This window comes from Phyllopteryx taeniolatus, chromosome 11, assembly GCF_024500385.1.
Source record: "Phyllopteryx taeniolatus isolate TA_2022b chromosome 11, UOR_Ptae_1.2, whole genome shotgun sequence".
Classification (NCBI taxonomy): Eukaryota; Metazoa; Chordata; class Actinopteri; order Syngnathiformes; family Syngnathidae; genus Phyllopteryx; species Phyllopteryx taeniolatus.
Window position 1 is genome coordinate 26,586,748 of NC_084512.1, and position 21,195 is coordinate 26,607,942.

Sequence of the window (21,195 nt, forward strand, 5' to 3'; positions counted from 1 at the left end):
TTAGTTTGAGCGTCAAAAGGAAGAGCTCGGTCTGTCTGTTTTGCTTTTTCTTTGGCTCTTATTCAGACTTCAATTTGGCAAGCATTGTCGGAATAGCTCGGTCCGTCTAGCGTTTTTCTGTCCGTTTTTTTGGTGTTCTTAAGAGAAGAATAATATAGTTTCTACGTGTGTCTATGAGTCGCCTACAATTGTCTTTGAGTCTGTCCGCGCGTTGCCCATGGGTGTCTTTGAGTCAGTAAACAAGTTGCCCACTAGTGACTATGAGTGTCTACGAATCTGCCTGTGACTTGCTCATGGGTGTCCACAAGCGTCAATGGCCATGGACTACATCATGTCCATGGCCACGGGAGGTGTTTGTGTTTAGGAGTCGCCCACCGGTGTCTACACGTGTCTTCCGGTCTCCCACGGGTGTCTTCGAGTCTTTCAGCAAGTTGCCCACCGCTGTCTACAAGTTGCCCCAGGTTTCTCCTTGTCGGCCACCGGTGTCTACGAATGTCTTTAAGTTTTTATTTTTTATTTTTTTAACACAAATCTCATGAGACTTTAGCGTACCCCAGTAAAGGAAAAAATATCAAGAAAAACTCTTGGGTGTGTATTCAGCTTTTTCTTTGGCTTTTCTGTGGCAGTTGTTGCGGCACTTATTCCCAAAGACGGACCACTGTCGCGAATCAAGTCAAACGAGACATTAGCACAGTCAGTCAGTTCAGTTAGCTCTCAAAGGATAAAAATTAAGTTCCACTGTCATTTGATGAAGTAAACCCTTTTGCTACATCTGTTAAATACAAGTCATGCAAAATGATGTGCACTTAGATATCTACAGATCTCCAACTAGCTAATTTGCACAAACACACTAAATCCTTTAAGGAAGCAATCAATAGCAAAGCCCGACACAGAGAACGTCATTTATTGGTGGTATAATTAACGGTCACGCTGTAGCACGCTGGAAACAAACAACCAGATATTGACAACTGCATCAGCATTTTGCTGCTCTTGTTGCTGCCACGTGGTCAACAATTGTACATTGGTTTTAACAGTCTTCCAACATATTAGCTGTAATCAGTGCGTAAATGCACAATGATTTCGGCGTGCAAATAATTCTAATTCACCAGGTCAGGTTGTGCCAGTCCATTGCCGCATCGGGACCTTCGGTATTCCTACACCTGCCCGAGAGCTTCTGTTCCATTTATACATGATGTTCTCAGCTCCATAAATACATGCATTAATCAAATTTCTTGTTGGATATGGCCATATGATGTGTACGCCGTCTATGTAATGAAGCGTCAATCCCGCAAGCTCCCTTAAGATGACGTTTTCCCAATTTGATCCAGCAGCAGCTCCTTGTCTTGTGCGGTCACACCAGGCTTTGTGTGGCATTTGAAGATGATAAATTATTCAGTGTGCTTGGGATTCTTCATCCCTTTTCTTCACTTAAGAGACTATTCTTTTTTTTCTCATCCTCCAACAAGCAAAGGACTGGAGAGCAACCACCCCCCTGCGTGCCGGCTGCTTTAGTGGCTCACCGCTGTGCTTTAAACATGATTATTAGGTGTGAAAATGACCACATTGTTCTGTCGGGGGTGGACTGCTAAAGTGAGATACTGTCACTCATCGCGATAATTCATTGTTATATCAAAATCCAATGAGATGAAGCAAACAATTTCACAATTGGGACCCAAGTACTCGTTTCAAAAAGACACTGGAAATTGCTTACGTATAGAAAATCGGGCCAAATCTGAGCATTTTCCCACTCTTGCAAGCAAATTTAGCAAAAGCTCCGACATGCAGAAGATTATCCTGACTGACTATCCTGTGGTGTCTGGTGTGTTAAGACTGATTTTTCCACCCCATCTGCTCGGAAAACAGTTGGGGCCAACAATCGTCAATGTTAACGCGTTCACTGCCATTTTAGCATTTTCCCTTCCTTACGATCAAAGCCAGCAAAGGCCTGATCGTCAGATGTCTCTGGAAGATTATCCTGAGTGATTGTCCTGTGTTATGGAGTGTGTTAAGTCATTTTTCTTACCTCCACAAAAAACAGGCTGACAATCGCAAGTGTTGTTCAATAGTTGCGATCTCAAATCCTCAACACCACTGTCTGTGATTGTGACGTTAAACGAAATGATAGGCAATCAGGAAGCCCAGTGACGCTCTCACTGGTGCAAGTGGTTGTCTTGAGTTTTTATAACGCGTATCACAAGTCAGTCACCAGAAGAGAACAGTTTGCAACCGTAACGTAGCTACAAGAAAAGCCTACAGTACAGTTAGCGTAATTGCTTCTAGTTCTTCTTCTACTACTTACTTTGTATTTTCTGGCAGTCTGGATGCCCTGTGGCACTATTTTACAGTTCAGTCTTGGTATTGAGACAGACATCTTTATGTATGTGGTGTGTTGTGTTGTGTTGGTCAGTAAGAACACACAAGGCAAATTTTTAATCTCTTACATTTGAAAAATCGGATGAGATGTTAAAAATCGGTACATCCGCTTCATCGTTATTCTTACGCCAAATAATCGTCATTCAAAAGTAAGGCCAGACACCTGTGCCACGTGTTACCACCGATCCGTCGTGGTGTAAACAGTGGATGTTTTGCTCAGCGCTTGTACATTCCTGACTTTTGCTATTTTGCCAGCCAGATTGAAAACCCAATTTAGAATCCAGCAACACTGCCGGCCAAACATGTTCACTCTCTAACCTCATTTACTCGGCAAACCTTGTTACCACTAGTCAGCCGGAGTCTCTTATCAGGGAACGTGGGGTAGACATCCTGCAGACGTCAGAGTTGGCTGAGTGGGGGAAAAAGCGTAAATTCAAGTTTATCTTTGGTGGAGTTATTTGTACTTGGTGCTCTTAAAGCACAATGCAAACACCTGCAAGATACCTGTTGATTGTTTGAGCTTCTGCCTCCCAATGAACTGCAGTATAAACCACATTCATTTTGCAGCACTCCTGCATCGACTGGAAGCTAAACAAATATATCGAAGACCATATGGAGGCGATGATTAGTCGTTGTACCGCAACGGTGGTCATTCAATTCCAATGGAAACTCAAAACACATCTGAGTACATTCAAGTCTTATTCATAGTAAATCAATTCATTGTATGTAGCACCGTTAAAGTATGTAAAATATATTATAAATTCATACAAAAGCAACAGGTAGTGCTATGACCCGTAAGTTTAATTTTCGCTAATTAAAAGCCCAAAAAAAGTCGTTTCCAGAAATGGCACATAGTAACAATAATGCAGAGTTGAGGTAAAAGGGACTCATACGTATGTGGACTTAGAGTTACCTAATACTCTGCACAAATCCATAAATAAGTGGCCATAAACCCTCAACTGTAATGTTAGCCACTCAGGAGTCCAAAGAAAGTCCTTTCCGTAAAAGACGCAATAACATTTCTGAATCGAGGAAAAGAGATATGTGTGGGCTGATAATGAATTGGAATTACTTTTCCTCTTGAATTGAAATGGACAAAAACAGGTGGTGCTGACTCAACTGGAATGTTAGGCGATCAGGAGCATAGGAAAGACATAAGAAAAACAAAAACAATGAATTGTGCACTGAAATATACTCATGTTTCTCCTACTCTTGAACAGAAATTTAACCAAAGAATTAAGGTTAGAGTTTTTAACAGGTTTTTTTGGTTAGTTGTTCGTGTTAGGGGTTAGATGTTAGGGTTAGGATAGGATAGGGTTAGGTTTTGTGTTAGGTATTAGGGTTAGGGATAGTTGCTAGGGTTAGAGAGTAGGGTTAGGATTAGGGCTGGGAATCAGTGTTGGGTGGTAGGGTTAGTTTGAGGGTTGGGTTTAGTCATTAGAGTTACGGTCAAGACTTAAATATGTCTTCTAGCCTACTTCTACTATTTCTTTCCTTCTTGTGAAGCATTAAATCAAGTCTTGTTTCTCCTGTGTCCTTTCCTAAAGGTTCAACGACCTCATTGATCGTCACCTCACGTCTCTGATCCGGACGTCAACATGGCTCTGAGGCTGTCAGTCATCTCCCTCGTGCTGCTTGTCAGACTTCAGCCTTTGCTGGCCGGCGCTCCCCCCGAGCCTAGCTTAGGCGGCTCAGTGTCGGTGGTGTCCGCCAATAAGACGGACTGCAGCAAGGCGGCGGAATGCTCGCCCGGTGTCATGCTGCCCGTGTGGGAGCCGATGAACCCGTCTTTTGGCGACAAAGTGGCCCGGGCGACCGTGTACTTTGTAGCTCTGGTGTACATGTTCCTGGGCGTGTCCATCATCGCTGATCGCTTCATGGCATCTATCGAGGTCATCACCTCCCAGGAGAAGGAGATCACCATCAAGAAACCCAACGGCGAAACCAGTACCACCACGGTGCGCATCTGGAACGAGACGGTGTCCAACCTCACTCTCATGGCTCTGGGCTCCTCGGCTCCGGAGATCCTGCTGTCCGTCATCGAGGTGATGGGCCACGGTTTCAACGCCGGGACCCTGGGCCCCTCCACCATTGTGGGCTCAGCAGCCTTCAACATGTTCGTCATTATCGGGATTTGCGTTTGGGTGGTGCCCGACGGCGAGACCAGGAAGGTGAAGCACCTGCGGGTGTTCTTCGTCACCGCGTCCTGGAGCATCTTTGCCTACATCTGGCTCTACCTGATCCTGTCGGTCATCTCGCCCGGCGTGGTTCAGGTGTGGGAGGCCCTGCTCACCTTCTTCTATTTCCCCATCTGCGTTGTATTCGCTTGGATAGCCGACCGCCGCCTGCTCTTCTACAAGTACGTGTACAAGCGCTACAGGACGGGCAAGCAGCGTGGCATGATTATCGAGACCGAAGGCGACCGGCCGCTTCCTTCTAAGGTATACTTGGCGCTCGCCACCATCATCAAAGCTTCTCTTACACATATAGACTTCAGGAGCTTATCTTGAAAGTCTAGCTCTGTTTTATTTTACTCGTCAGCTTCGTCTTTGTCGTTTCCAGGCAACCTGAAGTTTTGGTCATCTTTCCTATCAGATGTTTGTCACAGATGTCACAATTCAACCCATTAAAAATGACGTTGCACACTGGAAACATAAACAAAAGTAAAACCATAAAAGGCAGGAAACAAGAGGAAGCATAAGCCCCTTTCACACTCGCTATCTAAGCCATCTTTTTTCAGGGTTCGCTGTCCTGTGTGTAAGGTACCGAAGATTGACCGATCGACTCGCTTACCGGCCCTCTGAGCCGGCTTTTCATGGTTCGCTGTCCTGTGTGCAAGTTTCCGATGGGGGACGGAGGATTGAAATCGACTCATGAATTTCCTGCCCTCCGACGTAGTATCAGAATCGTTCATACCGGGGATCTAAACCAGCTTTTCCCTGGCTCACTGTCCAATGTGTAAGGCACCAATGCAGGATTTGGGGAGGGGTTGAAGTCTACCCGCCACTACCATTACACCTCTGATGTGCTGAGAAGGCAATGTGAAAGGGGTTATATGTATTTTTTTTAACCAAATACTCGCAAAACCTTTATCAAACGTCCTATATGGGCCTACCACTTTTACGCAGCGATACCTCTAAATTGTCTCAGAGCCATATCGAAAGACCCGTCGTGTATTTGACTTTAGGATTTGCACACTAAGCGGTGCTATCGATGCAACATTGTGCAAATGGATCTGACACCGGGGCGGGCGAAGTACGTTTCGGGTGTTAAACTTTAAACACTTGTCCCGGAATTGCGAAATTACCTTTAACTCAGGCATCGTACCGGAAGCGGTACTACTACTGATACTACCTTAAGGTGGATAATTGCCAAGTTGACTTCATCCCGCATTCCAGAATGAAGAAAAATGCTGACTTTTAAGGCAGTGTAAAAGGGACTTACTTAAAAATTGACGCCTTGCGCATTTTCTTCAGCAAATATTCTGCTTGATGGGAATGTCGCCTATGAAAGCAGTCGTTTTTTTTTGTTTTGTTTGTTTTTTTCATGCGTTGAAAATAGGGTCTTCTCTTTTATGGAAGGCCCATATTGAAAAACAAAAATGTACACATTCATTGTCTTTGAATGTGGTGTTTCTTTGAGCCGTTGTAGCAAACATAATAGAGTTGTAGCACAAATCGACAAGGGCGGGAAACCAAACTGCAGATATGCAAATTCCTGCAGCGATAAATTGCCAATTTGCCTCACGTACCAAAGGAAAAGTCATTTTCAATCAAAACCTGTCCAACCTCTTGAGCCCCGATGGCTACAAAACGAAATAAAAATAGAAGATGGACTTGTTTACGTGTAATGCGCATCTGCTGGCAGCCACGTGCACGGAAACCAGTAGCACAGGTTTTTGGATTGTAGCATGTCAAAGTGAGGTGAATGTGCGTCTGCATCTGAATGACATCATCCAAAGCGGTACAACGGAGTGTAGCAGCTCTTGTAAACAAACTCAAACACCATAACTGGGATATGGTCTTAATTAGTTTATAAGTGGATATAACTAGTGGGGTTAATTACCGTCCTTGTAAATCAGGGGTGGGCAAATTATGGCCTGCAGGCCACATAGAGCCAGCTTTATCTTTAATCCGGCCCACTGAGCATTTACTTGATCTGTAATATTAATAGCATTAATTTAGCCGTTAATTTACAAGAATTGTTTTCAATGTATTTATTCCTTCTTTGTTGTTTATCTTATTACATATGCAGTTTATTCCATCCATCCATCCATTTTCGGAGCCGCTTCTCCTCACTCGGGTCGCGGGCGTGCTGGAGCCTATCCCAGCTGTCATCGGGCAGGAGGCGGGGTACACCCTGAACTGGTTGCCAGCCAATCGCAGGGCACATAGGAACAAACAACCATTATTCATCATTTAAAAACATAATCATTGTAAAATAAATAATTCTACATATACATTTTATTTTTTTTCCTTATGATTGGTTAAATAATTATAATTTAATCAATTATAAATAATCATATAAAACATGAGAATTTATTATTATTTTATCATTGAAATGAATTATTTTACATACATTGGAACTATTTTTAAAATTGTATTTTAATAAATCATTTCTTGATTCTAATTATGTTCGTTATAAATAGTATTAATAGTAGTGCCTGTATGTTACATTTCTTTGTATATTTATTGAACTATTTGATCAGTTAATTAAATTATATACTTGAATTAATTTGGAATAATAAAAGTAGAACATGAGATTGAACTATTTTTTTACTATTAAAATAAACAGTTTTTACATTTTAACTATTTTCAAGTGTTTCATTAAATGGTTATTATAATTAAATAGATTATAAATGATGACATCAAAACAAGCAAATTAATTATTTCATTAATAAATTGAACTATTTTTTAATATTTTACATATAAATTCCATTTATTTTATGAAATGATTTATTTAATTAATAATAAATAATACTATTAATACATGGGAATCAATTATTTTATTATTAAAATGAAGTACTTTATCTATATTTCCATACGCATTTAAACTCTTTTCCCCTCTCATCTAAGAATGGCTTGCCTGACCCATGTGTCCCTTTTTAAAAATCCAATATTGAATGCTGGTCGCCCTGAAATTTGACGTGTGGCCTCGTCCGTCTCAAGGTGGACATCGAGATGGACGGCAAGATGCTCAACTCTCACGGCGTGGACTTCCTGGACGGCCCGCTGGGTTTGGATATCGACGAGAAGGACCTGGATGAGGAGGAGACCCGCAGAGACATGGCCAAGATTCTCAAGGAGCTCAAGCAGAAGCACCCTGACAAAGAGGTGAGGAGTGTTTTATTAATCCTGAGGCCCTTTTCTGCGTGTCTGCGTCACTTTGTCTGTAATTGATGACCCACGTAGAACTGGTTTGGCAAGGGCCTTTCTACTCAGTCTTCTTTGTTCCGTTCAAATGAGGACCAGCACCAAAAAGCATTAGCTCTCGGAAGGACAATGTTCCTTATTTGCACGAGAAAACCCAACAATTAGTTTTTTTTATGGGATTACCCTGTTGGTAAAATGTTGGATTGTTTGTATATTTTAGGCATAGACTGCTTTGATGCTAACGGTTTTACTTAAGGTTACCTTACAGGAGACAGGTTCTTTTTGGTGCTTAGTGACGTTTTGCGGTTTTATTGGAGACTCCTGGAGACCCGAACCCTCCCTCCAGAGCAAGTTTGACCCATACAAATTCAACTGTATTTTCACTGGTGGAGGCAGCACTTCATCACCAAGCCGCCCAATTCGTGAATTTGAACAACGCAAGAGCGACCGTTGTGAGTGAGCCGAGTAGCTCGTCTGCCATTAGCCATTTGTACCATTGTACTGATTTATCAAGTCAATAAATTCAACTTTTTCCCTGTTTACATTCCTGTGATCAATTAGAGAAGAGACCTTGTGTAATTTGTTTCGGACCAGAACAAGGAAACCGCTAAGTGGAAAACTTTCCAGTTTGGGTGTTTGGCGGCCTGAAATAAAGCGTTGCAATCGACTAGTACGAATGAACAAGACGTAACGCTAAGCCGTGTTGATGAATTCCAATATTAGGCGCACTCAGAGATAAAACGCCATAAAACAGATCATGCTAGGCTTTGTGAGGCTTTACACGGCTTTCGTAGCAGAGCGTCCAAGGTATTAGTTACAGTTTTGGGCTCCTCAGCTTTATGTTTTCCTCACACCGCTCGTCTTCTTCCTGTACGAGCGCATCCGCGTCCCAAGATAGTCTTGTTTCCAGTACGAGTGCATCTGTGAGGTCGTCTTCACAGGATGATTTAAGATCACGAGCTCTGTTTTAGATCCTATCTGCTGACATAATACCTTTGCTATACCAGATATTTTTATGATCTGGCCTGACATGCCAGAGGGGAATACAAGGATGACGGGAAAGGGAAGAATCTCAATGATCTTATCTTTCTGCAGAAAAGCTTTTCCCAAACTTTTTAACTTACGCAGTGATGCTTTAAAAAGCACAGTGTATCTTGTGGTTTATCTTAAAGGAAATTGACTTTTCAATTGCTTGTATACACACAGTTGGGTCTCTGGAGTGCTTGCTCAATAATCAAGTGTGCAATTGGAGAACCAAGCACATCATTTGTTATCAGCCTTGTTCATGAAAAATATGTCTGTGAGGAAGACCTTCTGAATTTATCCCAATAATCTCATCCCAATGTAAACTACACCGTCTGAAACAGTCATATCGAAGCCACAAGGTCAGCAGAGCTGCATTGAAATTTGTTGGCTGCAAAGATCAGTGTTCGCTTCTGATAAGTGGCACGTACAATATTTGGAGGTGGTGGTAGGCGTGTTTGTGCCACCTACATGGATCTGCTACACTGGTTAGTAAAAATGGAGAAGTATCAGAGGCATAGTGTGAGAAGTGCTGCTTCTACAAGTGAATATGCTTTTATTGTCCATACAGTCATGCAGTCTGCGCTCTGTTTCCGTAGTAGAAGCCACTTGCCTAGTTGCAACACCCTAAGCTTGGGCCCACTTCATCAAAAGCGCTGAACTAGCGCTCATTTTCCTGACACAGGACCGCCCCTCAAAACAGACTTAGTTCTGGTAAGCTTAAATAATAGGGTGTGCTGTAGTTCTTGTTCCTTGGGGTATTTTGACAAAAGACATGTTTAGTTAGCTGGGAACTGTTTTTAGTTTCCAAAACAAATGCATAGTATGTCATCTCTGTGGCTAAAACTTCTGCCTCACAGTTGAGAGGCTTTGGATTTGAATCTCGATTCAGGCCCTTCCACGCGGAGTTAATATGTTCTCCCCGTGCTTGTGAGGGTTCTCACAATTTGCCCACAGGTGTCAATGTGACTGAGAATGGTTGTGTGGCTATATTTGCCCTGATGACCAGTCCAGGGTTCACCCCCGCCTCTCACTCACAGTAAACGGGGATAAACTCCAGCTTACCTGTAACTCTTATGTTGTACAAGCACTATAGAAAAGTGATGTCGTCTTTATGTGTCGTATCCAGGTGGAGCAGCTAATAGAGCTGGCCAACTATCAGGTCCTGAGCCAGCAGCAGAAGAGTCGGGCTTTCTATCGGTGCCAGGCCACCCGACTCATGACGGGCGCGGGCAACATCTTGAAGAAGCACGCCGCCGACCAGGCGCGCAAGGCTGTGAGCATGCACGAGGTGCGCTCCGACGCCGGCGACAACGACCCCGTCTCCAAGGTGTTCTTTGAACCCGCCACCTACCAATGCCTGGAGAACTGCGGCACAGTGGCGGTGAATGTCCTGCGGCGCGGCGGCGACCTGACCAAGACCATTTCTGTGGAGTACCGGACCGAGGACGGGACGGCCAACGCTGGCTCAGACTACGAGTTCACTGAGGGCGTGGTGGTGTTCAAACCTGGCGAGACAGCCAAGGAGATCCGCGTGGGAATCATTGACGATGACATCTTCGAGGAGGATGAGAACTTCCTGATCCACCTGTCCAACGTTAAAGTTCTGGCCTCAGAGGGCGAGGAGCCCACGGAGGATGAGTCAGCCAACCACGTGGACTCTGTGGCCTGTCTGGGCCTGCCAGCCACGGCCACCGTTACCATCTTCGACGACGACCACGCAGGTATCTTCACGTTCGAGGAGCCCGTGTTCCACGTGAGCGAGAGCGTGGGCACCATGGAGGTGAAGGTGCTGAGGACGTCGGGCGCCCGCGGTTTGGTCACACTGCCCTACAAGACGGTGGAGGGCACGGCGCGGGGCGGCGGCGAGGACTTTGAGGACGTGCACGGTGTGCTAGAGTTCCAGAACGACGAGATCTTGTGAGTAACCACGCTAACGTGTATGTTTGATGAGGAAAGGAGGTGTGATGTGGTCACAACGATGGTTCGCTCAACTCTGACACCTTCCTTCTTCATTTCTATCAATCTGTCCACTCTTCTTTGCTTTTAGTTTTCCACTCGGCCTCTGTTTTAATTTGCTGAGGGCAGAGGTGGGGGACACAAATTGACTCGAGTTAGAATTAAGTTTAAAATTTTAGAACTTTAGGCCAGTGGTGGGCAGGAACAAAGTACAAATCCAGTGGTGCCTTGAATCTGTGGAAGTGTCCCAACTTCCGAGTTTGGAGTCGCGGCTTGGACGATTTGTATGTTATTTTTTAAGTGAAGTGAAAGCGCACTTAAGGTATCTTAATGTGGGCAAGGAGAACCACTGTTGCAGATGCACTTTCAGATGTTCATTGAACGATGAGATCTTGTGAGTAACCATGCTAACGTGTATGTATGAGGAGGAAGTGAGGTGCGAGGTGGTTACTATCATGGTTCGCTCAATTCTGACACCTTCATCCTTCGTCTCCATCAACCTGCCCACTCTGAGGAAAGAGGTGGGGCTTTAATCAGACTTACGTCACCAATTTTAGGGACTTTGGGCCAATGGTGGGCAGTACAGTACAGTTGCCGATGTACTTTGAGCGGGACAACCACGACTTATGTTTTTTTGATAAACTCTGGAAAAGGAGAACGGCAACATGCAAGATTTTCTACTCGACGATAAGTGATGTAACAATCTAACTTTATCCATCACTATAAAACCCACAAAGACAGATAAACTATGTTAACTTCACAGTTTAGCGCACTGATAGCAACGTCAAACATGAACTAAGCTTCTTGTCAGTTATCTGTTTAATTGAGATGACAATAGAGGACAATACGAAGACTGGTTTTGGAATCATTAAAAAAAAAAAAAGATGTGATTGTAAATGAGTACAGCTAACTAACACAAGTACAGAATGCGCGCAATGTTGCTAATATATGTTGTGACAGTGTAAGAGTGTGTGACTTGACCTAAGACTTGCTTAACCCAAGTGATGAATGCTCAACTTTAGTGGGGAGTTGACTTGAATTGATTGCCACGGGATCTTGGGATTAAGATTTGAGTCTTGCTTGTGACTTCTTCACATATTTGGCTTACTCCCACCTCTGCTTTTTTGGATTTGGATTCCACTGGACCGCTGTTTTAATCTTCCGAGGGTTGTTATCGATTGCCGGCCTCCCCGCTGTGCACCCTCAGCAGTTTCCGTGGCACGAGGGTAAAGATGTCGGAAAACTTGGTTATTTGTTGCTCAAATGTTAATCAGCGAGGAATTAAAAGCAGAAGCATTTAACGATGAATCACACGGAGCCGACTGCCCTGAGAACGGGGCGGACGATCGATAAGGTTGTCAACTTGACGCGCACCAAAGGCTAACCCCCTTTTTTCCAGATGAATCGCGTGTGAGCTTTGCAGGGGTAATCATTTACAGCAAGGCTCTTGGTTTTAGCCATTAACGCTCCATAAAGAACGACCCTTTGTTTACCCCCGGATGCTCTTCTTCTGGCAAAATCTTGTCGTTATGTTTATTTCTATTGTGCAAGGTGGCAGTTATCATGAGTGACTTAAAAGGATTTATCAAATTTCATTAGCAGTATGGCACGTGTAAATGGCCAAGCATACAGGAGTCTTTTTTTTGACTGTGTATTATTTCTGCTCGTTTTGTTTATTTCTATTGTGCAAGATGTTGGTTATCATGATTAACTGGCAAGAGGAGCGATCACGTTAATTGTAGGACACATACAAACAACAGTTTCATTGTGTGACCAAGTGTGCCACAAACCTTTTAATGCTCTGGATTATTTCTAGTTGTTTATTTCTATTGGGCAGGGCGTTAGTTTATAAACAACTGGTGAAAAGAGACGAAGTATTAACTTTTGGACATGTACATTACGCATGCACCTGTGCTTGTGCGTGACAAAGCATGTCATGGACTGTTTTTTTTTCAAATTTTTTTTTAACTTTGTGGTTTATTTCTAGTCTTCTTGTCTATTTCAATTTTGCAAGGTGTGGACTATCACCAATAACACGCGAGGAATGATCATTTTACAGTAATTGTATGCCATGTCTACCGTACTGTATGTTGCGTGTGACTGAGCATGCAGTAGCCTGTGTTTTTTTTTAAACTCTGTTGATTCATTCCAGTCGTTCTGTTAATTTCATTTGTGCAAGGTGGTGGTTTTCCTAATGAACTGCCAAGGAAGGATCACATTACTAGTAGTAGTACGACAAATCTACATTGCACGCGTGCATGTGCTTGTGTGTGACGAAGTGCTTCCACGACTTTTTTGACAATGGATTATTTCTAGTTGTTATGTTCATTTCTATTGTGCAAAGTGGTGGTCATCAATGACTTTCAATGAACGTAATTGTATGACATCTACATTACGCGCATGTGTGCCTGTATTATGTGGACTGGTAGGATTGTGGATTATTTCTAGTGGACCAAAGTAGAAGGCAACATTGTCACTGCTGCACTAACGTGTGCTATTGACACTGAACCTGAAACTGAATGATTACAAGGGGATTTATTTGCTCCTGCCCTGGGGATAGATTAATATATATATATATATATATATATATATATATATATATATATATATTTCCCCCAAATGCTTTATTTCAGCCTGGACACACACAGAAGCTGATATTTAAAGGTATAAACAGTGACAGGAGAAAGCTTGTCTTCTTTTTTTAACCATAAAAAGTTTGTTTTCTGTAAAAACGCTTGTTTCAGGCGTCCTTTAAGGTGAACGGTGGGCGTGTCTGCGTCATAAATCAACGTTTGCGGGAAAGTCCTGCTCCTCTCTCTCGTCCGTCGGGGCTTTACTAGACTGCAATAAAGTTCACAGCTTTGAACCGATGGACCTTTCGCCATGGCGACCATTTGCTGCTTTATGGCCAAAACGCAGAGCGCTGACGACCATTTCGACTGCTCCATGATTGAAATGTTAGCTCGGTGATTATCTGTTTAAGACCGCTGCGTGGACTGTTTTTCATGGTTCCAGAGCGTTACAGATGAGTTACTGCCGCCCCCAATTTCTGCAACATTTCTGACTTTTTGGATTATTTCTAGTCATTCTGTTTATTTCTATTGTGCAAGGTGGCGGATATCATAAATAACTAAACAAAGAACGATGGCGTTACATAAACTGTGAGACACGTCTACATTCTAATTGTGCCAAAAGGTTGTTTGTTGTTGTTTTTTTTTAGACTGGCTTATTTATCCCCAAGTGGCCATTGTTGGCGTGTCTGTTAAAAGCAGCAGCAAAGTCCTTACGCAGCAATTAAAATACCTTCATTAAGCACGTTACTATGTTGTCACTCTCTTCAACAAGATCTACCGGAAACAAGTGCGGAAATCCGCAGCGGTGCTTTTGTGTTGAGGGCGACTTGTGTGTATGAAAGTCAATCACATGTGAACGGCGGAAGTATGGCCGCCGCCGCCTTTACTCGACGCATACTCTGTCCCTGCTAGGATGAGTGTAGGAAAGCACCACCAAAAAAAAAACAAAAAACAACCTCGGCTATTCTAAAATAGCCAATCTGATTAGAATCAACCTCGAAGCTGACTTTAACCTAATTTGCTTGCTTAGATAAAACAAAAGGCTGCCGGAGAGAGGGCGTTGGGCTCAATTGAATGTGTGGAGACGAGCGAATGGAGACGAGGTAGGACGGATGATGGATGGACGCGGCAGGGGAACTTGAATTTATGGACCTCCCCTTGGCAACTTTTCATTTGTACTTTTATGGAAGGTAGCATGATTGGATCAGAGCGAGGAGCCTGGCTTCATCGTTGTACTGTTCCTCTTTTGTGGGCAACCTGGCCATGTCAGTATGAAAAAATGTCAGTATGCTTTTTCCTTCACACTCGGGGCTAAGTTGTCATTGGCCCTGCAGAGGGGTCTCATCTTCATGAGACTGGACCACCCTTTCAAAACTGATTCCATCAAGGAAAAAAAGTGTGCTGTAATTGCTGATCCTTGAACATATTACGAAAAAATGCAGAACATTATTGATTATGAATCTCTCATCCCGCATTCCAAAAACATACGTTAGCTTCATTGAAGTCTCTAAATTGTCCTTAGGTATGAATGTTTGTCTATATGTGCCCTGTGATTAGTTGACAACAAGTCCAGGGTGTACCCGCCCCTCTCCTCCATGCAGCTCCTCTCAAAAGCACAATGAATACATGTTTAAGTCCCGTATGCATCGTTGCAGCATTGAAATAATGCAATGGAAAATGAACGGATGGAATGGCTCATGTGACTCATTTCCCATTTTTACTGGTCGTTAAATGGACATCTTGAAGGTAATGTGTAATCTTCACGCTGCAGCCTTACCATCACGCGTTTTAGCTTTTTATCAAGAGCACCTCGCGGCACACTTCAGCTTCTATTTCTATAAAGCCCGGTCCAGATGGAATTGGTACTGGAAGTGGGTCAGCGATTCTTTTTTATTGAAATTAGACCCTGATGAGGACTGCCAGCTTGTTCCTCGCATGTAGCCGGCATTCAGGAGTGACGTCTCTAATAGCGACGCGCTAATCGCGGCGCCCACCGATACGACCAACGTCTAAGCACGCACGTGGTGTTTGTCTCGAGTCAGTTTTTGACTTTGTGAGTGAGAGAAATGCACTTGATTCCAGACGCAAACATAACATGCACAGACATTCCTCCGTGCCACTTATGCAATTTCCATAAAGAGGCAGGAGAAACGAGGTGCAGATTCAAATGAGGCTCCCTCCTACACACACGCGCACGCACACAGATACACACATACACGGCAGACTGGGACTTCATACTCCAGTAAGCAGCACAGATTGGCCTTTTGAGACGCAAGTTCACCAGCTACACAAGTGTTGGCGTTCTCCATGTGTGTGTGTACTGTATGTGGATATGTGCATACTGATTTTGAGGATTTTAAAGTAACGATTTATTGTTGTTTATACACAGCTCGCAATGGTCTTAAAGTTGTGACGCGAGCGCAACAACGAAGGATCGAAGAAAGTGTTTGCGCAAGAAATTGCGAGGACGGTGGCATGTATGTCGCCACTTTGCAGCTTTTAAACATACCAAATTACTCCTTTCCTATGAACCATTTTATGACATTTTTTAAAATCAGTGATATACAGATAGAGTATGTTCCACCTGCTTACTTTTGGCCGTCAAGCCGTCCGGCTAGCACTCTGGTGGCCAATGCTAGCTACTTCACTGCGTTTTTCAATCAATAGTTTTAGTTATGTTCCGCATAAAAAAAACCAAAAAATAGCGAGTAACAATCAGTGAGGGTTGACTGTACTCGTTTTCAATGAATGGGTTAAATGGGGTCAAGTACTTTTTTAGAATACATTCTCATTTTTTGTCTTTGTTTTTAGAATGTAATGGGGACCAAATCAAATGCTGTGGTAGGCCGTGTTTGGCCAGCAGAGAATTCAAAGCTGTAGCATCCTTGTACAACTTTAAACAAAGTAATAAGAAGCCAGTGGAACTCCCCGGCTGGCTCGCCTGTTTGAGCTAAGTAGCTTTAATGGATGACGACGCGCAGGCTAATTGCGTAACGCACGTGTTTATTTTTTGGGGCCGGCGGCTGCTGAGAGCTCATCTCCCAGTTTTTTTCCCTTTTATTTTGGTCACTGGGGCACTGCAACGGGTGCCAAATGTTTTGGGTTTGCACGTCTATTGTGTATAGCATCATCATCATCATGGAGGGAATCCAAAGTTATTATCGGACATCAGGAAGTCAATTAGAATCTATTGTCACGCTCGTTCGTGTAAGTTTCCTTTGTGCGAATGTTATCACTTGGTGCAACTCGCTGGTATTGACTGACATCAAAGCTGGACAATTGTTTTAGTCGCTAAAATTGGAACGGATGTTAGTCTCACTCAAGCGGTTTTGTCGCTTTCTCGTAAATTGTTTAAATAAAGAATGCTTATGTTTGCCATGGATGTAATAGCATGATATATAATGACTAGCGTGAAAAGGAGCAGAGAAAGCTTGCCAACAAACTGATATGTTTACAACTCTAAAAAGCCGCGTTCATATGCAAAGTGTGAGTAGTTTTATTTGATTTGAGTTTCATACATTTTTATTAATGGACACACCAGAGTCTTCACAGTAGACCCAGGTTGCGCCTTCCGCGCAGAACACATTGAATACACGACACGGCATCCCACAATCAAGACACTCGATGATGTCAGCGACAATTGCTTTCGACACAACAGCGTGAGAAGTGAATGTCGGGTGTTGAACTTCATCTTTACAGCTCTGGTGCGACCAGTTTTGACAGTAAAAAACATTTTGTCGAAGTGCAGCACGAACGGTATTCTACTATTCTGGGTCTTCTTTTGCTCCTTTACAACTAATCTGCATGCAAAACACATCTTGTGTGACGTCTGTGGTTTTTCTTCTTCTCTTCATCCTGCCACATGCCGTCTTATTAGCGCAGTGTTGCTGCGGGTTACGCCGCTAATAGCGGCCAACTTGTAGTAAAAAGTTGTCTTTCTTTCTTTCTCTCTCGTGCTTACTCCATGCTGCTTATTGTACTGCGCTGACACCGAGGAGGGCCTCTGTGAAATCAATCGAGGTGCGACAGAGTAATCGATGTAGAGAGACAGAAAAGAATGAATGCAGAGCAGAAAAGACTAACAAGTGCAGTCGAGAAAAACAATCACTGACCCAATGTGCTATTCATTTTTTTTAATTCTACAGTGTATATTTATGAGAAACAGCTCTGCGTGCGATGCAGTTTGAGCGCCTGGGAACGGAGGTACAGTGTTCCCGTGGTATGTCACGGTTCATTATTTGCACCCCTACGATATCGCATTTTTTAGGCAATTGTTGAAAGGGGTTTTTACAGTAAACTGACTCACTGTAATGCCATTACGGTTAGGATTAGGGGTAAAGATAAGGGTTATTGTTAGGGTTAGTGGTTAAGGAGTAGGGGTTAGTGTGAGTCAGGTTTAGGATCCTGGTTTAGAGTTAGGGGTTTTGGAGTTGGGTTAGGGAGTAGGGGTTAGGTTCAGGGGTTTGAGTTAAGGATGCGCAGTATATGCGATATACGGGGTAAATTGTATAGATTTGGCCTACCGTATAGATTTGGACTCTACCGACCAATCGCTATAATGCTTGTTGGTGACGTCATCGAATCTGCCTCAGTGTGAAAATGTACATCTGACCAGGGAGCTGGCAGAAGCATTTTTTTAACCGGCTCTGAGCTGGTGAAGTACACTTTTAACAGAAGTCTGAACTGCGTTAGAGCGAACAATAACCAACTATGAAGAGAGGAAGTCTGCGGTCTCGAGAGAAAATAGTTCAACAGCTACACGGTAGGCACACACAACACCATCCAGCCATCCATTTGACTGTATATACCGGGATAAAATGTATACCTTGATATAAATTCGAGGTCATTACGTCCAGCCTTAGTGAGAGGCCGAAATGCATTGAATTTTAACAAACAAACAAATAAATAAAGAAATGTTGTGTTTGGGTGGTTTTAATTCCAAATATAAAGCTCGCTTCGTTGCCAGCCCTGCTAGTAGGACAACGACACAGCTTTTCAACCTCCTCCCTTTGGTCTCCTTTGTCTTCATTGCAGTTGGAGAGCGAGTCACTGACTGCGCTTTGTTCTTAAAAATAAGCTCCTTTTCTTCTTCTTCTTCTTCAGCTCTGTCCTCCTCCTCAACTCGCTCCCCTCTTTCTTCTCTCAAGCAAGAGAGCCGACAGAACCAATAATAAGTCTGCAGTGAGAGCTGCAGGACGCTAGCTGTCGTAGCGCCTACTTGATGCATTAATACACCTCAACCTATTCCTGGTTTCCTTCCTGCTGTGTGGCCATTGTGTTGTTTACAGCACGTTAGCATAGCATGCATCGTTGGTGGGCGATTCACAACACGAGAGGAGCTTGTCCAAAAAAGGACCGGACCAGAAACGGACCCCTGGTACAGATGTGCTCCTTGTGACATGAGATAAAAGCACAGATTGTCCAATGAGATGAAAGCACACTTGAGAGAGCGCTCATTTGTGGCTGACTATATTTGCATGCATTTTGCAAAGTGGAGAATATTCACATTTTTCTTTTGTCACTTTGCAGGAGAAGACTTCTGTCAGCAGTACTAGTCTAATGAGTACTCCAAGCAGAACAATACGAACGGTGGTTGTTGGATGAAAAAAAATAAAAAATACGCGGTCCGTAATTAATGCATTTATCAATCAGCGTTGGGAGTGTGGTGATGCATGAACAAAAAGTCCTACAGGAAACCAGGCCACTACAGCTAAGTTGAGACTGTGGAATACTAGCCACAGCTGCAAGTCGGAACGCTAACAAACAACGAGGAGAACGAGTGTCATCTTTAATTACTTCTGAGCATGTGGCTTCTTTTTTTTTTTTTTTTTTTTTTTAATCCGAGAGTTGACTGAAGGCACCAGGAAACTGGGCCATTGCAGTATAGTGAAGACTGTGGAGTATTTACGATAGTTTCAGATTGGAACACAAACAAACAACAACAACAGAGGAGAACAAGTGTCTTCTTTAATTAATCAGCATGTAGCTGTTTTTATCCAAGAGGTGACCGAGGGCAGCAACTAACTAGGCCACTGCAGCTACGTGGAGACTGTGGAGTACTTTCCACAGTTGCCAGCCAGAACACTAACAAATAACAAAAACAACAACAACAACAGAGAGTGTCTTCTTTAATTACTTCTCAGTCGGTGGCTGTTTTTATCCGAGAGGTGACTGAGCCTGCTGCCCTTACTCTCCTCTTGGATAAAACAGCCACATGCCAAGTAGAATGAAGAAAAGACTCTCATTCCCCTCTGTGGTATGTATGTTGTTTGTTAGCATTCCGGCTGGTGCCTTCAATGTAGTGAATAATCCACAATCTCCGCTTGGCTCCACCAGCCCGGTTTTCTGCTGCCCTCAGTCTCCTTTCTGATCAAAGTACAGTAAATGCAACAGAGACTGTTGTTATCCTCCATTGTTGTCATTTGTTAGTGTTACAGTGTGGTGAGTTCAATATGACCAATACGCCACAGTCTCCACTTCGCTCCAGTGGCCCGGGTTCCTGCTGCCCTTAGTCTCCTCTTGGATAGAACAGTCAAATGACAAGTAGTAAGTAGAGAAAACCCTAGTTCTATTCCAACTGGTGCCGTCAATGTGACATATACTCCGCAGTCTACACTTGGCTGCAGCAGCCCGGTTTCCTGCCGCCCCTTGTCTCTTCTCGGATAGAACACTTCTGGCACAGCTATCTACAGTACATATGGTTGTTTTATCCAAGAGGAGACTGAGGGCAGTGGGAAAGACTGCGGGATATAATAATAGCGTTCAGACAAAGCTAAGCTCGGCGCACTTGAAAGTGTAGAAGGGGTACGTTGCTGTCCTGCCAATAGAAGCCGATTGTGACAATTTGCCCAAATGCATTCTGGGAGTTTTTTAAATTTATTTTTACATTAGGAGCAAAATGAACCCTTCTTTTGTCTCTTTCTTTGTGAAGGCAGCAACTTTTTTAAGACATGTCACTTCTAAGCTCCGGAAGACTCGTGACTAATCAGCATGCTGAGGTAATAATAACGTCGATAAGGTTTCCGTCCTTTAAGAATCGAATGATTTGCATGCAGCTCGGCTGTCTAGATGAACTTGACATTTAGACTTCAAAGCTGCCTATTCGGAGCTATTTCTACACGGATCTGGCATTTCCCTGTGGGCGAAGGCACGCAGCGCGTGGGGATGACGAAAGGAGTGCCGATAACTCTGCGGAGAAGCTCATTTGCGCAGCTTAGCCACCCAGATCACTGCGGTGGATCGGCGGCGAAGACGAGAGCCGGCGCTATAGATCTTACAGCCACACACACACACACGCTGCATCGTAACCTAATCGGCAGGAGCTCCGCTGTGCACAATCCCAGGCTTTGCCATTTGATACCAATAAAGCTGAATCCCGGATCTTCGAAGACTGCATTCGTACTCGTTCGGGGTGTAACCAACAGCAAACCTACGGCAGAAAAGCAAGCAATTGTGAAGCCATCTTTTCTGCTTTTGAGTGTCCTCCCAATTAAAGTTTACTGTCATAACCAAACAAAGTCACCAGATAGCATTGTCTTTAAAATGTCCACGCTAATAAACAATGCAAAACATCGTAGACGTGCTAACAAACGGGATCTACGTGGCGGTGTTAGGATATTTGGACACAAAGGGTGCATCAATACATGTAGACAGACAATATGACAGTACTCGCAGGCGTTATTTATCCTCTGCAAAAAACTAATAATATCACTGCAGATTAGTGAGTCACTTACAGTGCTGTCGTTGACTGAAACGCTTCGTTTGTCTGCATGCCTGTTATACTGCCGCCCAGTGGCCAAGTTGCGCGCCTGGATGGAGCCACAATTAAACATGGTGTACAAACTGTAAATCAAAGAAGAAGGAAATCAGAAGCTCCGGTGAGCGTCGCCTTTGTG

At 43.6% G+C, this 21,195-nt stretch overlaps 1 protein-coding gene across 2 annotated transcripts in view; it reads left to right on the forward strand.

The window, feature by feature from the left end:
* slc8a1b (solute carrier family 8 member 1b) overlaps positions 1-21,195 on the forward strand; it is a 104,399-nt gene that overhangs the window by 7,911 nt on the left and 75,293 nt on the right. For both annotated transcript variants that reach the window (XM_061789468.1, XM_061789467.1), the window contains exons 2-4: positions 3,921-4,814; positions 7,542-7,706; positions 9,898-10,688. In XM_061789468.1, the coding sequence (XP_061645452.1) occupies positions 3,972-4,814; positions 7,542-7,706; positions 9,898-10,688 (1,799 nt within the window). In that variant the 5' untranslated portion in view covers positions 3,921-3,971. The remainder of the gene's footprint in view (positions 1-3,920; positions 4,815-7,541; positions 7,707-9,897; positions 10,689-21,195) is intronic.